Raw genomic sequence first — 24,139 nt, 5'->3', positions numbered from 1 at the left:
AAGTTTTGTAAAAGCTCTTTGATAAAACTTTAAAAATGCAACTAATAAAATCTTTGGTTACATTCGAGCCAATGTGTGCAGCCAATGAGCTTATTGGTTGTTTTTTCAAGTTTTGTAAAAGATCTTTTATCAGGCTTTTATAGCGTAATCCCAGCCTTACCATTTTTGGCCATAGTCTTTGATTCAATTCTAACTTTCATCCTGAACCTTCGTCTCTGCAGATGGGCACCACAGGTGACCCATTAGAAATTATTAGATGACTACGGTCAAACAGCCAGATAAGCCTCCTTGTTTTCAATTGGACGCTGTCAGTGAAAGACTGTGCAGATGCAATAGAATCATCTATTATCTATAATGACAAATTTTTAGTCAATTAACATGCTTGGAAGAAGAAAAAATTTTCATCAAAGACAGTGAAGAACTTGTATGAGGGGCAACCATTCAGAGAAAAAGTTTAGTCTAGTTTTTTTTAATAATTCAAGTATGGTGAAAATTAGGATTTCCTTAGCACAGGGTCTTTGAAAAGATTTCAGGAAGTTCATCAGCTTGGAGGAGAAAACGATTAATTCAAAATTTGTAATATTCTATAAATGGGCATAAAAAGACGTACATTTTATTGCGACAAGGGGTCTGAGAAACACAAAAGATTGAGAGTCCCCTGTTCTAAATAATTTATGTCTGTTATCATTTAAATGGGTTGTCTGCTTGTTTATATTAGTTTCTTATAAATATTATGCACATTTCATTGATTTAAAACTCACCTCATTATATGGTCTCTATTTCAGTTCCATGAGCAGAGAGCTGAGCAAATGCAAGTTGCTTATGGCCAGTTCTGTAGCCAACACATTGAAGCTCTCAATCTGTACAAAGAATGGGTAAAGTCGGACAGAAAGTTCCAGAACTTTATAAAAGTAAGTGTAGAACAGAATGTGTTCAAATTTTTATTGCATTCATTCTACTTCTCTCACAGTATTTTTTTTCCCCCACACTTGATTGGTTTCATAATATAATATTTACCTTTTAATTGCCAAGCATTGAAATATCCAGAGGAGAGAAGGTTTTGAGGGGTTATGTTATATAAGCAAATGAAGTACCCTGAATGTTATTACATGACAAAAAAAAATTATTATTGTTGGTATTTTAAAAAAATGTGGAATATTGCACTTCAGGGAACATGTATATAGGGAACACAATATTTATGATTTACATAGAATTTGATAAGTATAAAAATATGTCACTTATTGTTTGCTAACTTTTTTTTATCATTGTTGGAGACTGCACATAGCAATATGTTTCCTCCACACACTTACACACATGATATTTCCCTACATAATGCTGGTGTCGAAAACCATTCAAGTATCATGTCAGCAGATTTTTAGCCATATTTGTTCCCCTTCTCAGCAAAATTCTGTCAGCTCTGCCCCTCATCACCTACCACATAATGGGATCAGAGGCATATGCAGGAAGGGGACATAGGGGATAGGGTGCCTCCACCAAGATCAAAAATTAATTTTTGATGCAAAAAAATTTTTTTTCGAAAAAATTAAAATACTGAACGAAAAACTTTTTTTCCATTGTTATAGTGAATTTCTGTTAATTTAAATGCTATTTAAAGACTAATAACTCAAAAATTCTCTCTAAGAAGTTCATTGTGCCACATTCGCTAAGCTTTTTGTTCCCCCCTCCAAAGGCCAATCCTGCGTACTTCCCTGATTGGGATTGCCCTTTGAGAGTAGGCCTATAACATAATGTGTCTGACACTGTAATAAACTTGGGATCATTTTTCACATGATATCAAACTGAACAGTGAACACTATTTTAAGCTTGTATTTTCAAGTTTTGAGCATTAATTAATGGAGTCGTATAGATTGCCGTTGCAAGTGCAGAGCATTGAGCTCTCGTCTTCATCATGGTTTCTTTAAATTCCAGAGTCAATCAGTCATTGATGGTTGCTTAAAAACAACCATTTGATTAATTTGGAGTAAATCCTTCCTATCCATGCAATTTTATGGAATCATTATGGATGTGTCTGGTCTTAGCTATAGTGCTTGGCCACACCACTTATGGCCAAGTTTTTCAGGAAATGGTGAATAAATAAACACCACACAAAAACATGCAACTTAAAGATGTCATTTAGAATTTTTCATATTTTCACAAAGGGTGGTTGATGATGTAATCACAGTTCAAACCCCTCCCCCTTATCAGCAAATCTGAACCCCCGCCTTGATGCTGGTGTAATACTTGAATGGCCCCTTGTCAAGAAATAGGAGATGTGTACCTTTGAGTCATTCTGCTAGTAATTATAGAACCTTCATGAAAATTTCACAAGTAAAAATCGATGGTTTAAGAGTTGATTAGAAGCAGTAATGCCGAAACAAGCTTAAAATATAAAATGTGTCCTCTGAAATATAAGAAAACAAAATGTTGCCTGAAAGTGAACAGGGTATCCGCCCTCCCCCTGCATCTCTGCTTATGCCTATATATAGTGACACTGAGAAATAAGGAATCTCTTGTTTTAACTGACAAACAAGCCCAGATATTTATGAAGTTGATTTAGCAATGGAACCTTTCTTCCTATAACCTTTGGTTTGCACCTACTGAAAATCCAAAGAATTACTAATTCATTAAAAAAGCATTGCATTTTAAATGGTGTTTATATAGGAATATCCACTGTAACACAGAAAGGGTCAACATTTTGTATGTTGTGAAATCACTGTCTTATTCAATATTTTGATATTTTCCTCTTGTGATTTGTCACATGATTTTTCCCCCCTTAAAATGTTCAAAATGATGTATATCATAATCAGCATTTTTATTCTCGTTAGAAATTCTAATCCAATGCTTTTTTTTCTGTGTAGAAATGTGGTGCAAAGCGATTTTGTAAAACTAAAGGCATTCCTGAATGTTTACTCCTAGTCACTCAAAGGATAACCAAATATATATTGGTTATTGAATCACTTATCAAGGCTGCCAAAGGTAAACTGCTTGATCATGGAGAAATATGCATTTGATGTGGCGTTAGTGTCTGATCAACATCTTTGCTATCAAAGTGATTACATAGTGTACAAAGTTTCTGTTGGGATTAATATATTGTTATTTTTGTTATTTCAGACAGCAAAGAAGAGCAAACTACCTTAACCAAAGTTCTTAATAATTTAAAAGTAAGGATTTTTTTTTTGCAATGAGAAAATTGCATTAATTCTTTCAATTATATCGGTCCGATTCAAGTTCTCTGATGATTTGCATTTATGTTTGCCAGGAAATAATTTCTCAGGTTAATTTCCAAGTGGCGGAAAAAGAGCGAGAACTTCGTCTTTTAGAGATTTTCAACAGAATGGAGCCAAAAACCGCAATATTCTACAGAGGCAAGAAATTCAAGGTAACATATTTATGATCAATTTATTCATACACCAAACAAAATTATTGAGTGGAAATTTTTTCTGATTAAGGTATGGTTTGATTAATAGCTTTCACTTTCAATTATTTTCCAGAAAATCGATTTGATATCAAACAACCGGCGCTTGATCAAAGAAGGCTCATTAGCATGGAGTAGCATAAGAGGGAAAACTATTGGTAATCATTCAGATTAAATTTCTTTAATTCAAAGTTTGACAACTAGCAGTATTATCAGTTTGAGAGTCTTAGCAAATCTTTCATAGTCTTATGCAAATACTTGAGTGAGACCCTCGAGGACTGATTTAGAGTAGGATTCCATGTGAACAGCAGTTGAACATGGGTCAGTCAGTCCCTGGGGATCAGCAAAAGTCATTCCAAAGCAGGGCATTCTAGCAGCCGGTCTGCCCTGCTGTAACTGAAAGGGAAAGGGGTTAATACTTCCCCTACCGACATGGAGATTGCAGTTTCCGCTCGCAGGTGCGATAATGCAATTGAACTCGCTGACATCGACGAGAACTCTGGGGAGTTCTTTTCCTTGTTAGAGATCTCCATGCACATGGAAGCGGCACATCCGGAGATAAGCGCTAAGGATCTGTAAAGCACAGTGACTTTTGCAATGTCTGGAGCATTCCTGCCGACCCTTGGGAGGGGGGAAAGAGGTGTGATTTTCATCCCCAGCCGTACTCATATTCGCAGCAGGTCTCCGAGATGAACAGCTTCTAATCGATGGGGCAATGTAGGTAAGGGAAATCTGCAAGACAGATCTGTAACTTTGGAAGAAGTAATATCAGTTTCCAGTAGCACTTTAAGGTATCAAAGTTTTACTTACAATAAATAGAAATTTCACGGGTCTTTATGTGTTGATTTCAATATATAATTGTTCAATATAATATATTGTTATTTAATTAACAATGGAAAAAGCTATATATGATGTATATTTAGTTCTGAAGTAACTGATAAGTGATGATTTGAGGTTTTCCCTTTGATTTCAGTCCCCATGAGTCAGTTTTTATGTTTTACAGATGTTCTTGCTGTCATGGTATCTGACCTCATATTTTTCCTGCACGAAAACAATCAAAAGTATTGTTTTGCTTCATTAGAAAACAAGGTAAGGTTTTCTTCTATTTGTTAGAATGAATGAAGTAAAAGTCCATTATAATGATCCATCATAATCGAAGGAAAAATTATTGTTTTAACGGAATTCTTGTTATAAATGAATTTTATATGCATACCCTTGCATGGTAGAAACGTATAAATCGAAGAAAAAACAAACTGAATAATTCTAACTTTCTTTTCCCTTTCACTTTGAACTATTTTTGCTGAAATATGTATCCAGAGTTAACTGCTTATGCATACACAATGTTGATTGTATAACAAAATTTTGCACTCTGTGGACTCACTGCTACTGGAGTATTTCTTGCATTATAAAAGCGTTCATTAATATTTAAGGCAGAGAAAATGATTAAGACTTATTTGCCTTGTGTCCATTCTAAGAAAGGAGGAGGAGATTATTTTTTTTTCAAGGGAAATAAGAATGATGCCTAAACCAGAGGTTGTGCTCTACCTGCCCAACCAATGCATGTAGAAATAAAATTGTATTTTTCCACCTTCTATATAGATAGCAAGAAGGTAAGACGAATACAGCATGTAGTGGTCTTATATATTGGGAGGTATTGACATTATCCATTTGTAAACCACCTATGAATAGTGTGAAAATATTTAAAAAAAAAATGAAACTGTTTCTCTCCATTTTATGTATAATTCTTAAAGAAAGGGAAAGGTAAAACATGCTTTTTTACCTTTTTTACCATGAGAATTTCCGTTGACGATAGAGTGAATGTGTTCTGATTTTTATTCATAAATGACTGGCTATATAAGCAAATATTTTTGTATCTTTAACAATCTAGTTAGATAGTCTTTGACAATCACTTGTTATAGTAAAATTCTCATTTTAAGCTGCACTCGTTATAACAAACTTCTTCTGCATTTGCATGCAATACATTTACTTGTTTTCAAATTGATAGCTGTAGTTCAGGTGGATAAGACATTTGTCAAATGCACAGAAGGACCTTTTTTAGTTAAAGTGGAAAAAAATCACTTTGTGAAGATTAGAATTTTTTTTCTTTCATTCGATACACATTAATGAAGTGCATGTTCAGTAATTTCCCTGTCCAATCATTTCATTTTCCACCTATGTTGGATACTGTTTTATAAGTAATTCGTTTTGTGTCTTATTATAGCCTGGTATAGTGTCGCTGCAAAAGCTTTTGGTTAGAAAGAAAGCTGGTCAAGACAGTCGAGGCTTTTACCTGATATCTTCAAATCCTAACGAACCAGAGATGATCGAACTTCTTTGTCGCACTGCAAAAGACCAGAAGGCCTGGATGGAAGCTGTAAGGGAAGCTGTAGAGCAGTGTCCTGAAGAAGGTTTGCATTTAGTATTTGATGTTTTACAGATAAAAAAAGTCCAGATGTATTTTATTTAATTGTTAGTTATTTGGTTTGCTTTCTATAAATTTTTATTAAAATATACAGGATGGGGCAAAAGTCCTGGACACATTTTAAAAGTTAATAAAAAATTTTAACCAATTGCCAAAAAGAAGTAAAATTGGCAAAATGCTTATCAAGGCATCAAGTTTTTGAAAAGTAATAAAAAAAAAGTTCAAAATTTCTCACTCACTGTTGCATCATGAAAAAGTTGTCATAACGCGTAGGATGCACTACAAACAGTGCATAATTAATGTTTGTTACAACTGTCGTCACACAAAACTTCTGCATTTCAAGTGCTCATTTATACCTCAGACTACATTTAGGAATGGAAGGTTGCTCATATTTGAATGTGTGTTTCATGTAATGCAAATTGTAACAAACATTAATTATGCACTGTTGGTATGACATTTTAGGTGTTATGTTGTTTTTTTTTGTTTTTTTTTTGATACAGCACCATCTGTGAGTGAAATCGAACTTTTTTTTTTAGTTTGTGAAAAAAAACCTTTTAGGTAGATAAGTATTTTAGTGCAAACTGCACATTTTTATGTCAATTAGTTGTTTTTTTATTACTTTTTTAAATACATCCAGGACTTACCCTGTACGTCGATTCAATTAATGAAGAAAGAAAAAAATTCGTGTGAGACTTCAACAAACTTTGTTTTCTAGAATTCAGAGGTTCTGAAACTGTGCCGCAGCATTGACAAAGGTTTTTCGAAGAGATTCTTTGTTAAACTGCTCTGGGGAGCCGCAGATAAGCGTTGATATCGGTAATGGGTGCTGCTGGTGGAAAGAGTTTGAGAACCCCTGCACTACATGGAATTTCCGGCACAATATAACTCTGCAAATAAAAGAAAAGGGCTTTGTGAAAAGATATACCAATTTATTTCACATTAAAAAATACGTCAATACAATTCTGATGTACTTTAAATTACATAATATGTAACTTGATTTCCTCTTTTTTTTTTGTTTTTATGAACATTCCCCATCTAAGATACAAATACGCTTGTTAATCCAGCACATATCAGACCAGGGTGCTCTGTATTACTGAAGTTAACTGGAAATGTCCATTTAAATACTACAAACTTCTGTGCACAGACATTTTTTCCTGTTTTACGCTTGAAGATGACCCGCCTAAAAACGCTGTATTACTGAACGAGCTACATTAGTTCACAGCTGGATTATCAAGAGTCTACTGTATACCAATCTCAATGCAGTCATACCTCTGCCAACAAAGATAATTTGTTCCAGAATCACATTCACGTTAGTTGAAGCATAATTTCCCATAGGTGTCTCTGGAAACTTGTTAAATTCATTCCATGTTTAGCTGAAAATTTAAAGATAATTTTTATCAAACATTGAAAATCACTAAAAAAAAACAAAAAAATGACCACACCCTTAATAATGTCAATTTTCCTAATTTTTCACAACTGATGGTGCCACTATTCTGACTTATAAAACTAGCCACAACAATAATTTTTCCCAAGTTTGAAACAGAACCGCAAAAACAGGAAAAATTCCAAAAATTCTGGGAATTTTTATAGCAATTTGTCAAAGAAACAAACTACAAGCACACTTATGTCAGTCAAGTTATTTTTGTTTCAGAGTGGAGAAATATCCTGAGAAAATATCCTGAGAAAGGGTAAATTTTCTGAAAAATAGGAGGATGCATGGTAACCATAATTTTACCCTGTATGCATAACCCAGTTGAATTCATTTTCTTATGTGATGGGGGGGGAGGGGTGTAGTCAGCTCATTTCTCTTTCTAAAGCCTCCTAGATAGACTAGTGTGAGGTATTGAGGGTTGCACATTCAAATCATGTCCGGATCACTATTGTGCCATATTGATGGTGGTGTAGAGTTTCAATCCCAGAAAGACATCCATTTTAGTTCACACAAAAGGACAGACTTTATTTACAAGACATGTTTTAGACATCACAAGAAATGAACTGAGTAATAACTAATAATCACTTGATGACGCTTCGATGAGCACCACAGTTTCTCCTAGGATGTAGTGTCTTCTTTCTGCATGTGTTGGCGGTGATGTCGAACTAGTAATATGTAGGATTCTTACTCATATTTTGAAAGTAAATGCTTGAATTTTCATGTTATGTAACTATAGTTGATGGTTTGCCTGCTTAAACTTGCCAACATGAAACTTGGATAACATGAAAATTCAAGCATTTATCATCTTTTCTCAAAAATATGAAAGACAGGTAGCAGCACTAACAAGAACATAAAACAAGCACAACTTTATACAAGATATACAGAAGACTGGATGTTGTGAAGATATTTATTATTTGAGATGTTAATTTTTTAAGGAAGGAAAAAACTCATCTCTGCCTCTACCGGGATGAGTTTTTTCCTTCCTTAAAAAATTAACATCTCAAATAATAAATATCTTCACAACATCCAGTCTTCTGTATATCTTGTATTAACAAGTGGAGAGCGACATTCATGTCATAAAGCACAACTTTGATAGCATAAATATGTTAGGGCCATGCATATACATACTCACACAACATACTTGAACATGCACCAATTTGTTAGAAATTCCACTGAGGAATGTTTATAAGGTTCATGTACAGTTGAACATATGAATGTAAGGTTCATGTGTGTTAAGTGGTAGAATCTAGGAGGCTTTGCTCATAACACACTGATGTAACTATGGCCCCCACGAGGGTGGGGCTGACATCCCTGAGGTCTGGGACGATTCTCATCATTTTTTGTTTTTCCCGTGCTATAAATTCATCATAAAGGGGTCTGGGGAAGCCTGCAAAAGATCCCAGCCTTGTTTATTCCCCCCCCCCCCCACAGGATGTGGAGACCATCGATGCAATTGACAATGTCTAGACCATATATTAGATGCAGAGTCTCTGCACCAAAAGAATGTGTGCAACTGGGTTCTCCCTGACTTTTTATCAATTCTAGTAATTTGGCTAATCTGATGGTAAAAGTTGCAGTCAAATTGATGCGTCATAAAATACAAATTCCAAAGCAACTGCATCAAATGGTTGATTCGACCATCATGAAGCCAAATGGACACTTGCGCTTTGGCGAATTCGACCTTTAATTTTCTCATGAAATTAAATATTTTGTCTCAGTTTGGCGCAATGGTGATCAGCAGAGCGAACCCTGGTACACAATCAAAACGTTCTAAGTACAAACTTTTTTAAATACATTTTTTGCTTTGCTTAATCATTGATTACTCAAAAGCTTTCTGGAAGTTAAATAAAGGTGTATATAGGAAGTGATTCCGAGAGAGATATGAACTAATTAGGCTTAGAAGACAATAATTCTGATGATTTTGCAAAAGTTTAGATCAAAAAATTTAATTAGCCAATTTAAATCACTGTATTGCAATATATTTAAGTTCTTGCTTTATAGTAGATATTAAGATCTCTCATTTGCAGATGAAGGTGTTCCCAGTGAGACAGAGCAAGAAAGGAAGCTTGAAGCTGCCCGAAATGCTCGAGTGAAAGAACTAATGAGTAAGTAATCAATAGTTTGTGCATTTGAAGATTTCATCTTTTAAAATGAATTTTTCAATGGCGAGTCTTAGATGTAATCCCAATTTCCTTTTTTTCATCATGCAGATTTACTCCATGAAAAAGATTTGGGTGTAGCTCAGCTTTGTGAAGATAAGATGCGGCTTTTGATTGACATGCTTGTATGTATCACCCTGTTTCAAAATTTATTGTTTTTATTTTGAATAAAATAAAAATTTACATTTGTAAAATACTACCTATAACACCCATTGGTGCTGAGGTTTTCTCCATATACTGGGAGCATAAAAGAGATGACAAACCATTGTAAAGGAATAAACATGTCTGAAATGAATTTTTTGGGGGGATCACAGTAACCCAAGTAAATATTCCAAAGGTCATTGTTGAGGCCTACAAACCATTGTTGCTTTACAGTTTTTCACCCATTTCAGGCATTTGCAAGCTTTTAAAGAAGCCTATCATTCAATCTGGGTCCTGCTTTGTATATATATGCAAAATTTGGCGACGATTAGTTTGAAATTTCAGATTTGCATAGAGGACACACACACGCACAGAAAATGTATTTTATGCATGCAAGATATATCATTAATTATCGGTGTAAGATGAAGGGATGTTTTGTGTTGCCTTCATACTTTTGTGTAGTGGATCCTGTTTAAGACATCTTATTTCCTACTTCTGATTTACTTTCTTATAGAGAAGCCATTTCCAATGCAGAAAGTTTTACGACTTATGTTTTTATTGAATGGGGCATAACAACACACAACAACATAATCACTGAGATCCAATTTAACTATACAAATGATGTCAAGTTATTTTCAGTTCATTCATTATTTCATTCCCATTTTTAACTGGTTTCTCCCCGATATTCATTAGGTATTATGTTGAAGACACACCCACACTTGCAAGACTCGATACCCCTAAATGAAATTGTGAAATAACTCTTTTCTTCCATCATCATTCACTGATGTCACAATATAGTGGCACCTTGACACAAATACCAGATAGATTTATTCCTTAAAGTTACCTGTTTCATGAGAGCATCATATTCAATTAACATTTTAATAACACATTTGAATGGGTATTCCACGAAACATGAATTAAAAAATTACATGTTTGTGAGAATATCCATGCAACTAATTAAAGTTAGCGTAAAATTATATAATTCCTGTTGATTTGTGCCCCACTTTCAAATTAAATTCAATAGCAATGCGTAGAGAATATTTTCTACAGAATCAAAAATAGTTGTGATGGCGAACTTAGAATTTTGTTTGCTCAAAGTGCATAAGCTTTCATGAGGAACAAGTTTATTATGAGTTTGTCATTGTATGCATGTAGAATGAAAAAAAATTACCTTTTTTTTTTTTAAATTTCCGTGTGTGGGGGTCCTGTGCTTGGGGTTGTCACACATGACCTAAGGGTGGTTCTCTGCTTGTATGTTTCCTATTCATGAGATGAATACAGTAAAACCTCTCGATAATGAACATCCATGGGGCTGAAGACTTTGTCCGCTAATGAGAAATGGCCATTAATGGCTCGTAAAGTACACTAAAGCCTGTTGATGTAATTTTTAAAAATGCGTCTGTTATGGGAGGTTATCTCCATTGTATTCACTTTCAAGCTGCCATTTTTTTTCTTACAATTTGAATTAATCACTACAGATTCTGGTCAAGGTACTATTTCAATTCACATCAAAAATAAAATATTTACTAGCTTATTGAAACTTGATTTTTTCCCCCATTTTCTCCGTCTTATAGGAGGTTGTAGGTGTGGATACTGAACACTATGAAAATGTAAGTTGTAACTGTTTCTTATTAATCAATTTTTATGAAGTATGCATGTGTGTAGGGTTTCATTCCTCATTTTATTCTTTTTATTTCCCCTAAAATTTCAGATCAAGTATACTAACCTGGTTGAAAGCGATTTCAGTTCAGAAACAAGAGATCTCATTTCTGCAGCAATTAGTAATGGTATGTTACCTTATTACACTTTACTGGTTTATGAATTATTACCCTGTCATTATATTCCAAAAAAGCCCTGTCTGATATTAGAATATGAATTAATTTTTTTCTATTGATTTTTATTGCTATCAGAACTCAGGTGAAATTTTATTGATTTCTGTAAAAAATCTCAAATATATAATCAATTCATGTTATGTTTTCTGTTGTAGCATCAAGGCTGGCAAATAGCTTATATGCCTCTGGCACAAATTTGAGTAGAAGTGTCAGCAGTGCGGGTGAGCACCATAGTGAAGCGTACGTTTCACCACTCCTGCCCAAGCGTGCTGAAACTTTTGGGGGCTTCGATAACCCTAGTAAAGAACCAGTCGTAACTAACAAAGGTAACTACTTTCCTATTCGTTTTATAATAGTTTAGAATATAAGTATATTAGGAGTAATAAGTATATTAGGAAGTGCCAAATTCTTTCCCCCTACAAAGTATAATAATAGTCAATACACAATTATTATTTTTTGACTTTATCTGAATATTTCTGATTCATGTTTTTTCTTTCTTTCTTCAGTTCCTGTACTTAAGAAGAAACTTCTTCACCTTAAAGAAAACACTGAAGTGACAAACTTCTTTCCTTCAAAACCAAAGCCTGATGTTGATTTTGAGATGGCTGACTCTTTGGAAACTGCACTAAGGGTTTGTGTTGGATTTTTATTATAAATTATAGCTTTGCCCAACAAAATTTATTTGGAAAGGAAATAATTACAGCCCTTTTCAAAGTATATGTGGCCTGTGAGCCAAATGTGGCCCTTGAAATCATCTGATTCAGTTCACAGCGAATAACCAAACCACTCTAGTGGCCCTCGAAAGATTATCAAATTGCTTAAGTGGCTCTCTATGTATTTCTAGATTACTCAAGCTGCCAGAGGTTCTTATCTAGATCATTAAATGGCTTGTGGCACACCTTCAGTTCACTTAAGTGGCATGTGGTACATTGGCAAATTACTTACGTGTCTGTCTTGCACATTTGCAAATTACCTAAGTGTCTGGCGTTTGCACATTTCTAGACTCAAGTAGCCAGCAGCACATTTCTAGACTCAAATAGCCAGCAGCATGCTTCAAAATCATTTGAGTGGCTTTCAGCACACTTCATTTGAAGCGTCCTGCTGCATTTTTAAAGACCACTTAAGTAACTCTTCATGCATTTCCATATCACTGAAGTGACTTGTGGTACATTTCCAGATGATTTGAGTAGCCCATGACACGTTTTCAAACCAATGAAGTGGCCACACGTTTTCAAACCAATGAAGTGGCCACACGTTTTCAAACCAATGAAGTGGCCACACGTTTTCAAACCAATGAAGTGGCCCCACATTTTCTAATAGGTTGAAATAGGTTGAGCACTCTTATCAAACTTGGTTATAATTTCAATAATTGGAGATCTTGACTGATTGTATGGAGAATAATATTAATTAATTAGCCATGCTTATATAACATTGATGCAAATGCAATGACATCAGATATAAAGACAATTTTGGGCACTTTGCTTCCATTTCTAATTTCTAGAACTAGAGTTCCCACGCATCACATTGACTGAAGGTTTGTCTATTGTTTTATTGGTACTTAACAATAAAAAAAAAATTCTTACATGTTTGATGCATTGACTGAGTTATTGGTGTATGGGACATTCTTGTATTTATCCATAAGTTTGTCTGACTTTTTTGTTATTAAAATGTTCTGTGTTTTTTGATTAAGCTTCTTTTGATTCATAATATTCACTAAAACTGGGGCTGGAGATAATTTTTATAATTTATAAATTAGCGGGGCCTGTTCTGTACATTTTGCAAGTGTAAGCGAATGATATTTTGGTGATAAAAAATTGCCCTCCCTTTCACTTTGCATCTTAAAAAAATCACCCCCTTCAGTTGGCACTCTAAAAAATTGGTGCCTTTCAGTTGCCGCCTTCTGCTGCTGCATAGTTCACAGGATTCAAGATCCAGCCCTGTAAATAATGTGTAATGCATATGACCATAAGTATAAATATTCATCTCATATATTTGTCATTTAAATTGTTTTTTCCCCTCAAAAACATTTCAATTCACTGTGAACTTGCTGTAGAGCTTCAATTCCCACCAAAGGTTACTTACACACAATAATTGGCAATTTCATTTTTGGTGGGAATTGGTGGTCTCATACTCGTGAACTCAATTTCCTGTATTTTTCTTGGTAAAATATGGTCACCCTACTCCTAATAAAGTAACAGATAGTTTTCGATTTCATCTGATTTTTTTATACTTAAAAGGTCTCTTAAATGTCAACTTCTTTTCAACAAAATTTTGTGGAATCTTTGATATTATAACTGAGTACGTTATTGCGTTTTGCAACATTTTGTTTTTTTGTGTAGGGATTTGATTCAAGAACCAAGTCCTTAAGTCGACCCTCATCAGTATGTGGTAGTCCAGTAAGTATTTTGCTTGTTTTATTCAATACTATCAATTTTAATATCATTAATTTTCATTAATTTTCAGAAGTTAAGTATAATTTGTAAAATTTAAAAAATCAGTAAATATAGATGCATTGTTTCCAAACACTTGTGAAGAATCGTAGGACAAAGGTGTGTACAATCAAAGCAGTTTAGTCAAGGTTGACATGCGCAAAGCATGGAACACATCAAAACAGGTATAAAATAGCCTGAAGTGTATGGCTAGTTTTGGCAGAAATTTTGCTATTGCTGTGGTATGGAGAATTACTAACAATCAATAAGGACAAAAGGATTGTCACCTTCCTTCAAAGTGAAAACATCCAGCTGAGGCAGAGGCCTGCCAACTATTCTGATCTATAAAGCAGGTATAGTATATGATTGGGAGAGATTGAGAGATTGCAGTCCCTCTGGCACCCACCAAACTCAGTTCCAGAGTTGATAATTACTCTTTGTGAGGCTTGAAACTCCTCGAACACACAACTCATCAATGGGCATGCACGGCCCAGGCTCTATCGTCCATTATCAATTTTAGCCATTGCCCAGGATGAGGGGCTGGAAATCATTGTGCAGCATGTGGGGCTGCTGGAGGACCCCCACACACTGTATTGAACTTCATCATCACATTTTTTTAATCATTCTTGTTTCACAAAGGTTGGCCTTCATATTATGAAACATTCTCTTTCAATCTTCTCTTCCAATAATAAAAAGTCATTATTATCCTTGTTTCACATTTTATTCTTCTTCTATATCCTTATTACTAACATACCACATTTCCTTTCTTTCTGGTGTAGATTTCCTGAAATATTCACATAAACAGCAGTTATGCTTAACTTTTGGATATGAGTATATTAAGTAACATAAATAAGTCATCTATACAGTCGACGCTCATTATAATGACCCTCTTTCATTCCATGGAAAACGGGCGTTATATTGGTAGGTGGTTATGTCAAATGTTTAAAAAAATCATAAAGTTAAGCTTCTCTGGAAAATAGTGTATTGTGTTGATTGAAAATTAAAAAAAATTCTTTCATTTTGTTGCAATACATATGTGTAAATAAACACAATTTGAATACATAATACAATGTGTACATTCTATTTACTAAAATACTATATTATGGCCAAAACCTACATTCAATAAAATAAGTGTTCAATTTGCCTCTATATTCTTCTATTGAGAAATCAAGTAAAATTGTGCAATAAAATTTAGAATAACGTAACATAATCAATCCCGTGGGAAGTGGGAGTGAGCCACCATACCAGAAAATAAAACAGAATGGTAAAAAAATTTTCCGATGATGGCACTAGTTAACCTCAGGGTTTCCCTTATCTTTAAACCATCTATGTTTCCTACCCTTTCTTCTCTGAGCGTCAAATGTCAAGATGAAACCATTCAGCGACAGATTTTGTCCATTTCTTTGGAAAAAAATGGAAGGCAGAGCCGAGTTCAGTCATTGTAATGGATTGAATTATATTTACTGGTCATTGCATATTGGATAAAAACTAACGTGGCTGAAATATAAAAATATTTTGGACCTGTCGTATCAGTCATTATAACGAGCGTCGACTGTATTTTGTTCACTCACAGACGAGGATATAAAATTATTAATTTGTAATAAAAAATTTTTTTCTTAAAGCAAAACATTTTAATATACTCAGACTAATCATTACTGTTTTGTTAATCACCAGGACCAGCAAAACAGAAAAACTTCTGTATCCCCAAGCATATCACCACAAAACAGTATCGTTGCTGCATCAAGAGAACTCTCTTCTGACCTGACCCATCTGAGTGTCACACCTCTGTTGGTTAGCCAAGGGAAGGAGCAGCTAGTGCAGATAGTCGAGCTCGCTCACTATCTCAACACTGTGATGGTGAGTCATTATTACCAACTTCTGTACGTTTGATTTTTTACGTTTGACTTTTTTCTACCTTAAACATGCCTTCGCTATAGGAAAGTACTACATGTACATGCCTCATTGTGAACTGAGGGAACCTTCTGACTTAGTCTTGCAGGTTGATAACAATAAATTATGGGGAATACATGAGTCTCGTTCAACCTTAGCTTCAAAATATGCAAAAGGAATAAAACATTTTTACAAAAAAAAAAAAAAAAAAAATGTAAAACCAGAGCCCCAATAACTATACATGAATTTTTTTCTATGTTATGATACTAGTCTGTTCCGTACTTAGGGAAAATAATAATTAGGATTGTACCAATATCCACAAACAAATGATTACATTATCTGTGATTCTAATAAGCGGCATCTATTGTATTTGTGTACAAGTCAAGTTTTTTTAGAGAGATATTATTTCTGCCTGTAATACATTGAAAAGAGATTGTTCTGATTGTTATGCCGATAGTTCTTCCTAAGGTTTGCCTCAGCTTGAAAAACAGAGAAATCGCTTTCAAAAGTTTTGCTGGTTCAAAAATTAGTTCCTATACAGCGTTCTGTCTAGCCAAAATTCACGTCCGTTGTTTGGACGCTTCACAAAATTCTGGATGTGAAAAATTCACCCTTCATGAAACACAAAACATTAATTTGACATCTTATTTATTTTGTGAGAAATTAACTAGATTGTTTCGCTTTCTACGAAATTACTTGCTTTTCACAAAATTAATGACAATTTTATTTTCACACAAAAATAAGGAACATTTTCATAAAAACAAAGGTCATAGGACCCAATAAACAAAGGTCTGAACAGACCTGCAAAGGGTTGGTTTATATATGTCAGTTTTTTAGGAGAAAAATTACTTTAGGGCCACTGTTTTGTTTATCCTCATGTTTGGGGTCGGCTTATACAGGATGATCCAAAAGTCACCATGCAACCTTTTATAATAAAATTAATTTGTCAAATTCTACTGATTGTAAATGAAAAAATTTTCATAGACAGTAGCATTATACTGTTCAAGATGAAAAGTCTTTCCCCCCCCCCCCCATGCTCACTGATATGCTCAGTGGCTCTTTGATGTATGATCAAGATGTTTTTTGTCAGAAGCAAAGAGTTTTTATGATTAAACAATATTTTTCAACTCATTTGTTTAAAGCCGTTATTGAGGCACTCAAAAATGAATTCTCAATTGTTTGTACCCAATAAGACAACAATATTCCGATTGGTGTCAGATTTTCAAGAGACTGGAAATGTTGAAGACTGCGGTAGAAGTTGGCATCCATCTGTACTGAGCCAGCATCGAAGGCATGAACTAAAGCCCAAAATGTTGAAATGCTCACACAGCCATGAAGAAATTGGAGTATAGCACCTGTCGTGTTCAGGTTGTTCTGGAGTTGAAAGCTCCAGATCAGATCAAATGTTAGAATTTAGTGCATTAAAAATCTGCACATCTATCATGAAAAGCCTCTGCATTCGATCAAAATTGGTGTGTGGTGCTCAGTTTCACACCGTAGGAAAATGTGGGTCCATTCTTTTAAAGAAACAGTGGATGGGAAACTGTAAAAGGATATTTTCTGGTAATTCATTGCACTGTTATATGAAAATGAAAGTTTTTGCTTTTTGCAACAAAATGGAGCAACCTGCCATACGTCTAATTAGAAAATTGATTACTCCACACACTTTTCGATGATTACTTTATTTCAAAAGGATTGTGGGCCATCAAGATCACTGTATCTGTCATCCCCTGAATTTTTCTTGTGGGGACACCTGAAGACAAATGCACGAGAATAATCCCCATTTCATTGATTAACTAAGAAAACATTCAATCGAAGATTGGAAAAGATGATTGCCCTGAGAAAAGTAGCCAGAAACCTGGCAAAAAGAATATGCACTTGCATTCACACAAAACACTCGCAATTTGAATACATGGTGTGACAGTTTGAAACGAACTTTGTTTTTGTATCCACAAATGTTGTCATATTTGAACTATATAGGTTTTTTTTATTTATTTCTTGATAGCATTTTAAAAATGAAATATTTCAGAACGGGTTGCGTGACTTTAGGATCACCCTGTTCATGAGTATATATGGAGCAAATGATTTCCTTCAAGTGTTGACTACCTGCTTGTTTCTAATTTTGATTATTATCTTTATTTAGTGTTCAGTGTCACACCTGTCTTCAACCGTTGAAAAGTGAGTGCTTTATCATACTAAAAACTACTCAATCATACTAATTTCAGTACCGCTGTCGTTGTTCTGATTTTGTACTATGTTTGCATTAATTTTTTTTTTACTTTTAACAGTTTGAAGGTACAGGTTACACAAGTGAATGAAAAAATGTCAAAGCTGACTAAAGAGAAAGAAGTCAGAGAAAAAAGACCCCAGTATCGTCCTGAGCATCAGCTGGAAGAACTGCGGAACCTCCAAAAGCAACTGAACCATGACAAAGCAGTTTGGCAACAAGAAAAGGCCCAGCACGAGATGCAAATCAAAACTCAAAGAGAGGAATTGGAGAGAATTCAGGTATTTTTTCAATCATAATTTGTTATTTTGGCTCATGTGCCTACTGGTGTGACATTTCTCTCTCCTTTTGGGCTCAGATTTATTCTGACATGTGTTATGTCAGCTTTGAAAATTTTTTCAAAATAGTCTCATCTTTCCAATTGTTTACATATTCTGATTCTATCTTCTGATTTTTTTTTTACATCGCTGGCCAATGCCAATACCATGAACATCTGATGAGGGTGGCAAGATGTCCTGGGAAAACTGGAGCAGTCCCAGTTTTTTGCTAATAAATGCACTGTCCCAAAAAGGTTTTTAATGTCTGTTTGTCCTGGTTCTTAATTCACGTAATCAAAGATTAATGAAAAATTATTTTTCAATACTTCGTTTGCAGAACCATTTTGTTAGGAAATTTCATACTATACACATGTTTTTCAGCTTTAAACCGAGTGAACTATCATCAACGCAACCTCAAATTTGGACAGAATGTGTATGTTACACACAGTAATGCCACAAAGTGGCAGAAATTGGTACAACTCAGAGCTGCTGTTACTGAAGTTGAGACCCAGTTCAAAAATAATCTTGTGTTCCTTTGTGGGATGAGTAATTTTTGATAATTTATTATATAATTGAGAATATTCTGAACATTTTCTTTGCTTTACAAATTTATTTTTCAATTAATGTTTTCTATTATAGTGAGTGCAGCTGCACCTGTCCCACACCCCCTATGTGCTGCTCTGCCTAAACTAGAATGCTTATTCACAATATGGTGTCTTTGGATTTGTCTCAACAATATTTTGCCACCACCCCAAATAACTTTGTCCATGCAAAAAAAAAAGTAATTGCAATAATATTTCTATTGTATTGTAAGTTTGCAATGCGACACCAAAACTGAACAAATCAACTGAAAAGCCAACATCTCCTACAGGTCAGATATTATTTATGGTGGATGTTGATGAGGCCTGTGTTTTACCATCAATGGGTAATTTTAGCCATTGCTGTGTAATTCATCACTGTAATGCCCTCTGAGAAAAGAATTTCTAGATGTCACGGTTTTTATCAATATTTCCGGGCTTTTCAATTGTATGGTCTGACCGCCCTATTCTAAGGTGCTGTTCTGGAAAAATAAGTCCCCCCCCCCCCCCTGTTCCAGGACAAATCTGTTTTTTACTGTATTTAAATTGCCAAAGCTCACTTGTAATATTTGTTCTATTATTTTTTGTAGGAGCAATTGAAGAATGAACAGGAAGACGTAACCCACCAGCGTGAACTTTTGTACAGGAAGCTTGATGCTCTGCAAAGACAAGGCATCATCTTAAGTCCATCACACACAGTATTAAACAACTGTCTTACTCGAGACTCAGACACCCAAAAAGAGAGCCCTGGCTCTCCATCTGATGCGACTGCACCAGAGTTTCCACAGCATCACAAGCGTACATTCTCGTATGATTCGCATAATGAACCTCCACGTGAAGTGGTTCAACACATAAATGCCGGATATGGTTCACCTCCTGGGTCTGTTGCTCTGCGGCAGGATTCAAAACACAGACCATCCGTGCATTCTGTTATTCAGCCAACTAGCAGTAAGGTGATGCCGATGCATTTGTCAAGCAGTGCCACCAACTTGCAGAAACGACAGACTATCACTGCACCGCCAGTGAAGCAGCAACTTCCCTTAAAACTAGCAAATACTCATGGTGTTGCGGCAGCTGCCGGCAATGTTGCTGCAGCTAACGGTGCTATGGGTTTGATGGTGGCTCATGGTCCACAGCAAGTCTTACCAATGAAACTCGCACATGGGTCTCTTCCCTCAAATATCCCTGCTCTCATTGGTGCAGAAGAAGCTAAATCTGCTGTCCCAAAGCGCTCGCACAGTGTTGCTAACAGTCCATCGTCGACACTCACAGCTCCTGTGCACGTGAGAGGAGGCAGTAGCCCGGCTCTAGTGAGTTACCCACCAAACAATGGACTGAGCTTATCGCCGAATGCCAGCAACCGGTCGGAAAATGTCTTTCAACAGCTGAAGCTAGTTGCGGATAAAGCAAAGAACAAAAAGGATCGTGACAGTAATGAGGAGATATTCTGCTAACTGTTTCAGTGATTTCAATGTGCATTGGCTTTGTTATTTAATGCTGTAACCAAGTGGTCGAATGTTCTTTTTTTCACTAATTCTGTTTTTTTATCTGATAGAAATTGAATGCTTTTGAAATCGCACAAGTAAAGCATTGACATATGGGATTTTAATTCGTTATATCATTCAATTATAATGTACAAAGTGTAATAAGAAACGATATTCCCCATGCAATATCATAATAGATGATAATACTGTCGATCCCCTTAGAAAACAGATTTAAAAATATCAAGATATTCAAATTGATTTATGCCTTATTTAAATTCTCTTATGATTTTTAGATGCAGTATTTCATTTGTACAAATTACTGTTGCAACGGCAAAATTCGGCAATGTCATGTTTTATTGTCCTCATTTTGCATCGACTGAATATACTTGCTTACTAGCAGATTTGTACCGGTGCTGGTCATCGCACATGAAAATATCCTCCTTATACCCATGTATTTAATTTTTTTTTAAGTTTTCATATCATGTCTGTGTATGTAAAGTTGTTTTTCATGTTTGTATTGCGATATTGGTTTTTCGTTCGATTTGTGATGCTGTCATTGTATTAGCATTGCGATTGGTGCTATAATGATGATTTTTCTTAATACTTTTTATTTGCAAATGCTTTCCTGCATGGGATCAATATTAAATTAGACAGAATCTTCTGTTTAACCACTGAAGTTTTCTTGCATGAATTATTGATGCTAATGACTAATTGAATAATGAATCGAGAGTGTAATGCCATTTGTCATGAAATCTTCTTATCTTGTGAGTCCTGTAATCGCAATCCGTTTGGGATGAATCATTGGAAATGTTTATTGACTTCTTGATCATGCATCATATGGTTTCTGATTTGAGAAAACTCCTTTTCGATTAATTTTTTTTCACTTCTGAATTTAGACGAAACTGAATCGTGTTTTTATCTACCCCTGAATGTCTTTCAGTTCATAAATTTATGGTTTCAGTTGCCGAAATGTGATATATAGAGAGCAACCAAGCTTAAGATTTCGGTGATAGATACTCATAATGTGCAACATGAAGAATTTCTCGAATTGAGATTTTACTATATTTATAGATCTGTTAATGACTTCATAAAAATTTGGCAAACTTCCCAGTGTTTGTCAGTTTAAGGTTCGATCATAGAATATTTGCCTTATTCCTACAGTAAGCATGATGATAGTCTATCTCGTATACACACATTTTCCTTGCCTGTTCAAATTATGGTAAGTTTTTAGTGAATTTTTTAAATAAAAGCATCGGTAGGTTGTAAAATGTATATGTGACTGTATGTGTGTGTGATTGATGTATATATGTAAAACATAGTCGAAAAGTTTTATTTTAATGACAGAAAGTTATAGCATGGAAAAAAAAGAATATATATATATATATATTCAGATGATTATTAGCAATTTTGCAGTGATGATTATCAGAAAACTAATATGATTAAAACACTTGATATTTTGTATTTCAAGTCGCAATGTTCCCTCCCTCTATAAATTAGCAGATTTTTTGGGACTTTTTTCCATAGAAATCTTCCATATTTCCAAGCTTTTAAAGCAGAGTGTCCTAACCTTTTGTGTTCCATGGAACCTTTGTGTTGATAAGACTATGGCTAGCGACCCTTATTGCTATTAAGATGAAGGCTACACACCCTTTTTACAGAAAAATATTCAGCTCATAATGAAAAACAAGTTAATTTTTTTCTCCAAAAAGAAAATCTAAGCTCACAGACCTTCTAAAACCTCTTCAAGGAACCCCTGAATAAAAGAACTACTGCTTTGAAAAGTGTTTGAGCATCTTGTGCTGTGTATTATTCATGACAATTCATGTCTTGTTGAAGCTGTTTGGTATTAAATCATTGTCTATGGCTATTCTTTGAATCAAGAGTAAAACCGTATTTTACTTTGCCACACCTGGATCTGTAAATTTGATCTCTCTGATAATATATTCTGTTAGGTGAGATTCATGCTGTGATCCAACCTACACCCAAGAGAGGCGTACAGAAAGGGGAGGGGGCGCAGAAGGATCATGATAAAAAAGTTAGAATATTTTAAAATATTTTGTAAAAGAAATATCAAAAGATTAAATACTTTTATATGCTATTTTAATTAATTTCTGTTTATTTAAATGGTTTTTGGAGGTTGGCAACTCAATTTCTTTGAAAAAAATTCCTTTTGCCCTCTGTAAAAGTCGATCCTGCATACCCTCCCGCCAATGATTCCAAATGCTAGCAGTAGGAAGCATTGAGTATTGACTCAAAACTCCTGGTAGTCCCTTCAGCAGGAAAAAGGGTTTCCTCTACAGAAGCCTCAATATTGCTTAATACGATACCATTCTAAACACATAATTCCCCCCCCCCTCCCTCCCATTTCACATGAGACTCAAGATATCAAGTGTTGGGTACAGTGGAACCTCCATTAACTGGTTTAAATGCTTAGCAACTTGGGAACAACTTTGATAATGAAATTATTCGTTAATAGAGAATGATACCAGAAAATGTGGAAAATAAAAAATCTCTGTGCCAATTACAGGGAAATTATTTTTACAAACAAATGAAAATGTTACTCAAATCTAAAAATTATACAATTATTTTTACATCACCAGTTTGACTCATTTCCTCACCTGTCATGCGGAGCGCTGCTCATTTAAAAGGTATGGGTGAACCCTTAACCCCCTTGTTTGGTCTCATGCATCAGTTGATAGAGGTATGATTGATTAATCGCGGTTCTACTGTACATAAAAAGTTATTTTTTTACTTTCTCTCTCTCTGGCGAGTGTCGATCCTTCAAGTGTCATGATCAGTGAGAGGTGACAGCAATGCCTCTGGTTATAATATTCTTGAAAGCGGCGGGAAATGTCTTAGTAAAATATTATCACATTTCCCAGTTCCTCAACTTGTCGGTGAGGAACTGGGTAAAAAAATGTATAAAATGTATATTGATTAAAACACTATAAATTTGTAATAAAATGTTCAGCTTTGAAGTTGTAGAAATTGAAAGAAATTATAGGCCTATTTACAACTTGGCGCTTCCTTTATTCTAAAACAGCCCATATCTTATATCTTGGCATTTGTGCATGAAATAAGTAATCAGAGCTTTCGGAAAAAAAAGTGAGACTATATTTGTTATAAGATGAGAAAATGTTTGTTTTGTTTGAATGACGGGACCAATTGTGAGGGACAACAATGTTTTTACTATACATAATGCATTTCATTACATTCCTCTATGAAGTATATGCTTGGCTTGTATATTTCGCTCGCTTCATTGCATTTTTTCCCCCTTATGTTTTTAATTATTGCTTGAATCACACTCTGTTTTTGAGTGTAGCTATTGAAACGCATCAGTGTATTGTAGACTTAAATTAATTTTCACTTTTCTCCTCTCGCGTAGTTTTTGTATACAGTATCAGAGAAATGGTAGACATTGTGATTTGCATGATGAAAAAATGAAATGTATGAATTAGCAGTTTTAATAGAACTTGTTAGTAATCTCTCTCCACTTCCATGTTTTTAATACCAACCTAACCTGTAACAAAAGTTTTTCACTTTTGCTAAGTGCTGTTCGTGTTTTTTCATCACAATGTCTGGTGCGTGTTGTATTTTTTTCCTCCCATTTATCAAATTGTACAATTCAACATCGTATGTAAATTTGTCGATCATTATGTGAACAAGAGTTCAGAGAATATATATATAAATATATAAATATTATATGCATTAAAAATTAGATATCTATATGTAATAAATGAGTATGTACCTGAAAAATTCATTGTGTTGTCATTTTGATTCTTAAGAGTCGAAATCCATAGGACTGGAGTCTGA

At 34.7% G+C, this 24,139-nt stretch overlaps 1 protein-coding gene across 4 annotated transcripts in view; it reads left to right on the top strand.

Annotated features, from left to right (window-relative positions):
* LOC149071617 (rho guanine nucleotide exchange factor 28-like) overlaps positions 1-24,084 on the top strand; it is a 270,366-nt gene extending 246,282 nt beyond the window's left edge. For all 4 annotated transcript variants that reach the window (XM_089247791.1, XM_089247789.1, XM_089247792.1 and 1 more), the window contains 18 exons: positions 786-911; positions 2,859-2,976; positions 3,112-3,161; positions 3,260-3,379; positions 3,492-3,573; positions 4,419-4,504; positions 5,637-5,823; positions 9,297-9,374; positions 9,480-9,553; positions 11,144-11,179; positions 11,281-11,356; positions 11,557-11,727; positions 11,908-12,032; positions 13,741-13,797; positions 15,505-15,687; positions 17,864-17,898; positions 18,009-18,228; positions 19,433-24,084. In XM_089247791.1, the coding sequence (XP_089103917.1) occupies positions 786-911; positions 2,859-2,976; positions 3,112-3,161; positions 3,260-3,379; positions 3,492-3,573; positions 4,419-4,504; positions 5,637-5,823; positions 9,297-9,374; positions 9,480-9,553; positions 11,144-11,179; positions 11,281-11,356; positions 11,557-11,727; positions 11,908-12,032; positions 13,741-13,797; positions 15,505-15,687; positions 17,864-17,898; positions 18,009-18,228; positions 19,433-20,296 (2,688 nt within the window). In that variant the 3' untranslated portion in view covers positions 20,297-24,084. The remainder of the gene's footprint in view (positions 1-785; positions 912-2,858; positions 2,977-3,111; positions 3,162-3,259; positions 3,380-3,491; positions 3,574-4,418; positions 4,505-5,636; positions 5,824-9,296; positions 9,375-9,479; positions 9,554-11,143; positions 11,180-11,280; positions 11,357-11,556; positions 11,728-11,907; positions 12,033-13,740; positions 13,798-15,504; positions 15,688-17,863; positions 17,899-18,008; positions 18,229-19,432) is intronic.
* Positions 24,085-24,139: the final 55 nt, after the last annotated feature.

The sequence above is a fragment of the Pholcus phalangioides genome, unplaced genomic scaffold (assembly GCF_987345545.1).
Source record: "Pholcus phalangioides strain wild (caught in Gottingen) unplaced genomic scaffold, Ppha-v1.0 ptg000018l_1, whole genome shotgun sequence".
In the NCBI taxonomy this organism is placed as follows: domain Eukaryota; kingdom Metazoa; phylum Arthropoda; class Arachnida; order Araneae; family Pholcidae; genus Pholcus; species Pholcus phalangioides.
This window is presented reverse-complemented; position numbering and strand designations above follow the sequence as displayed.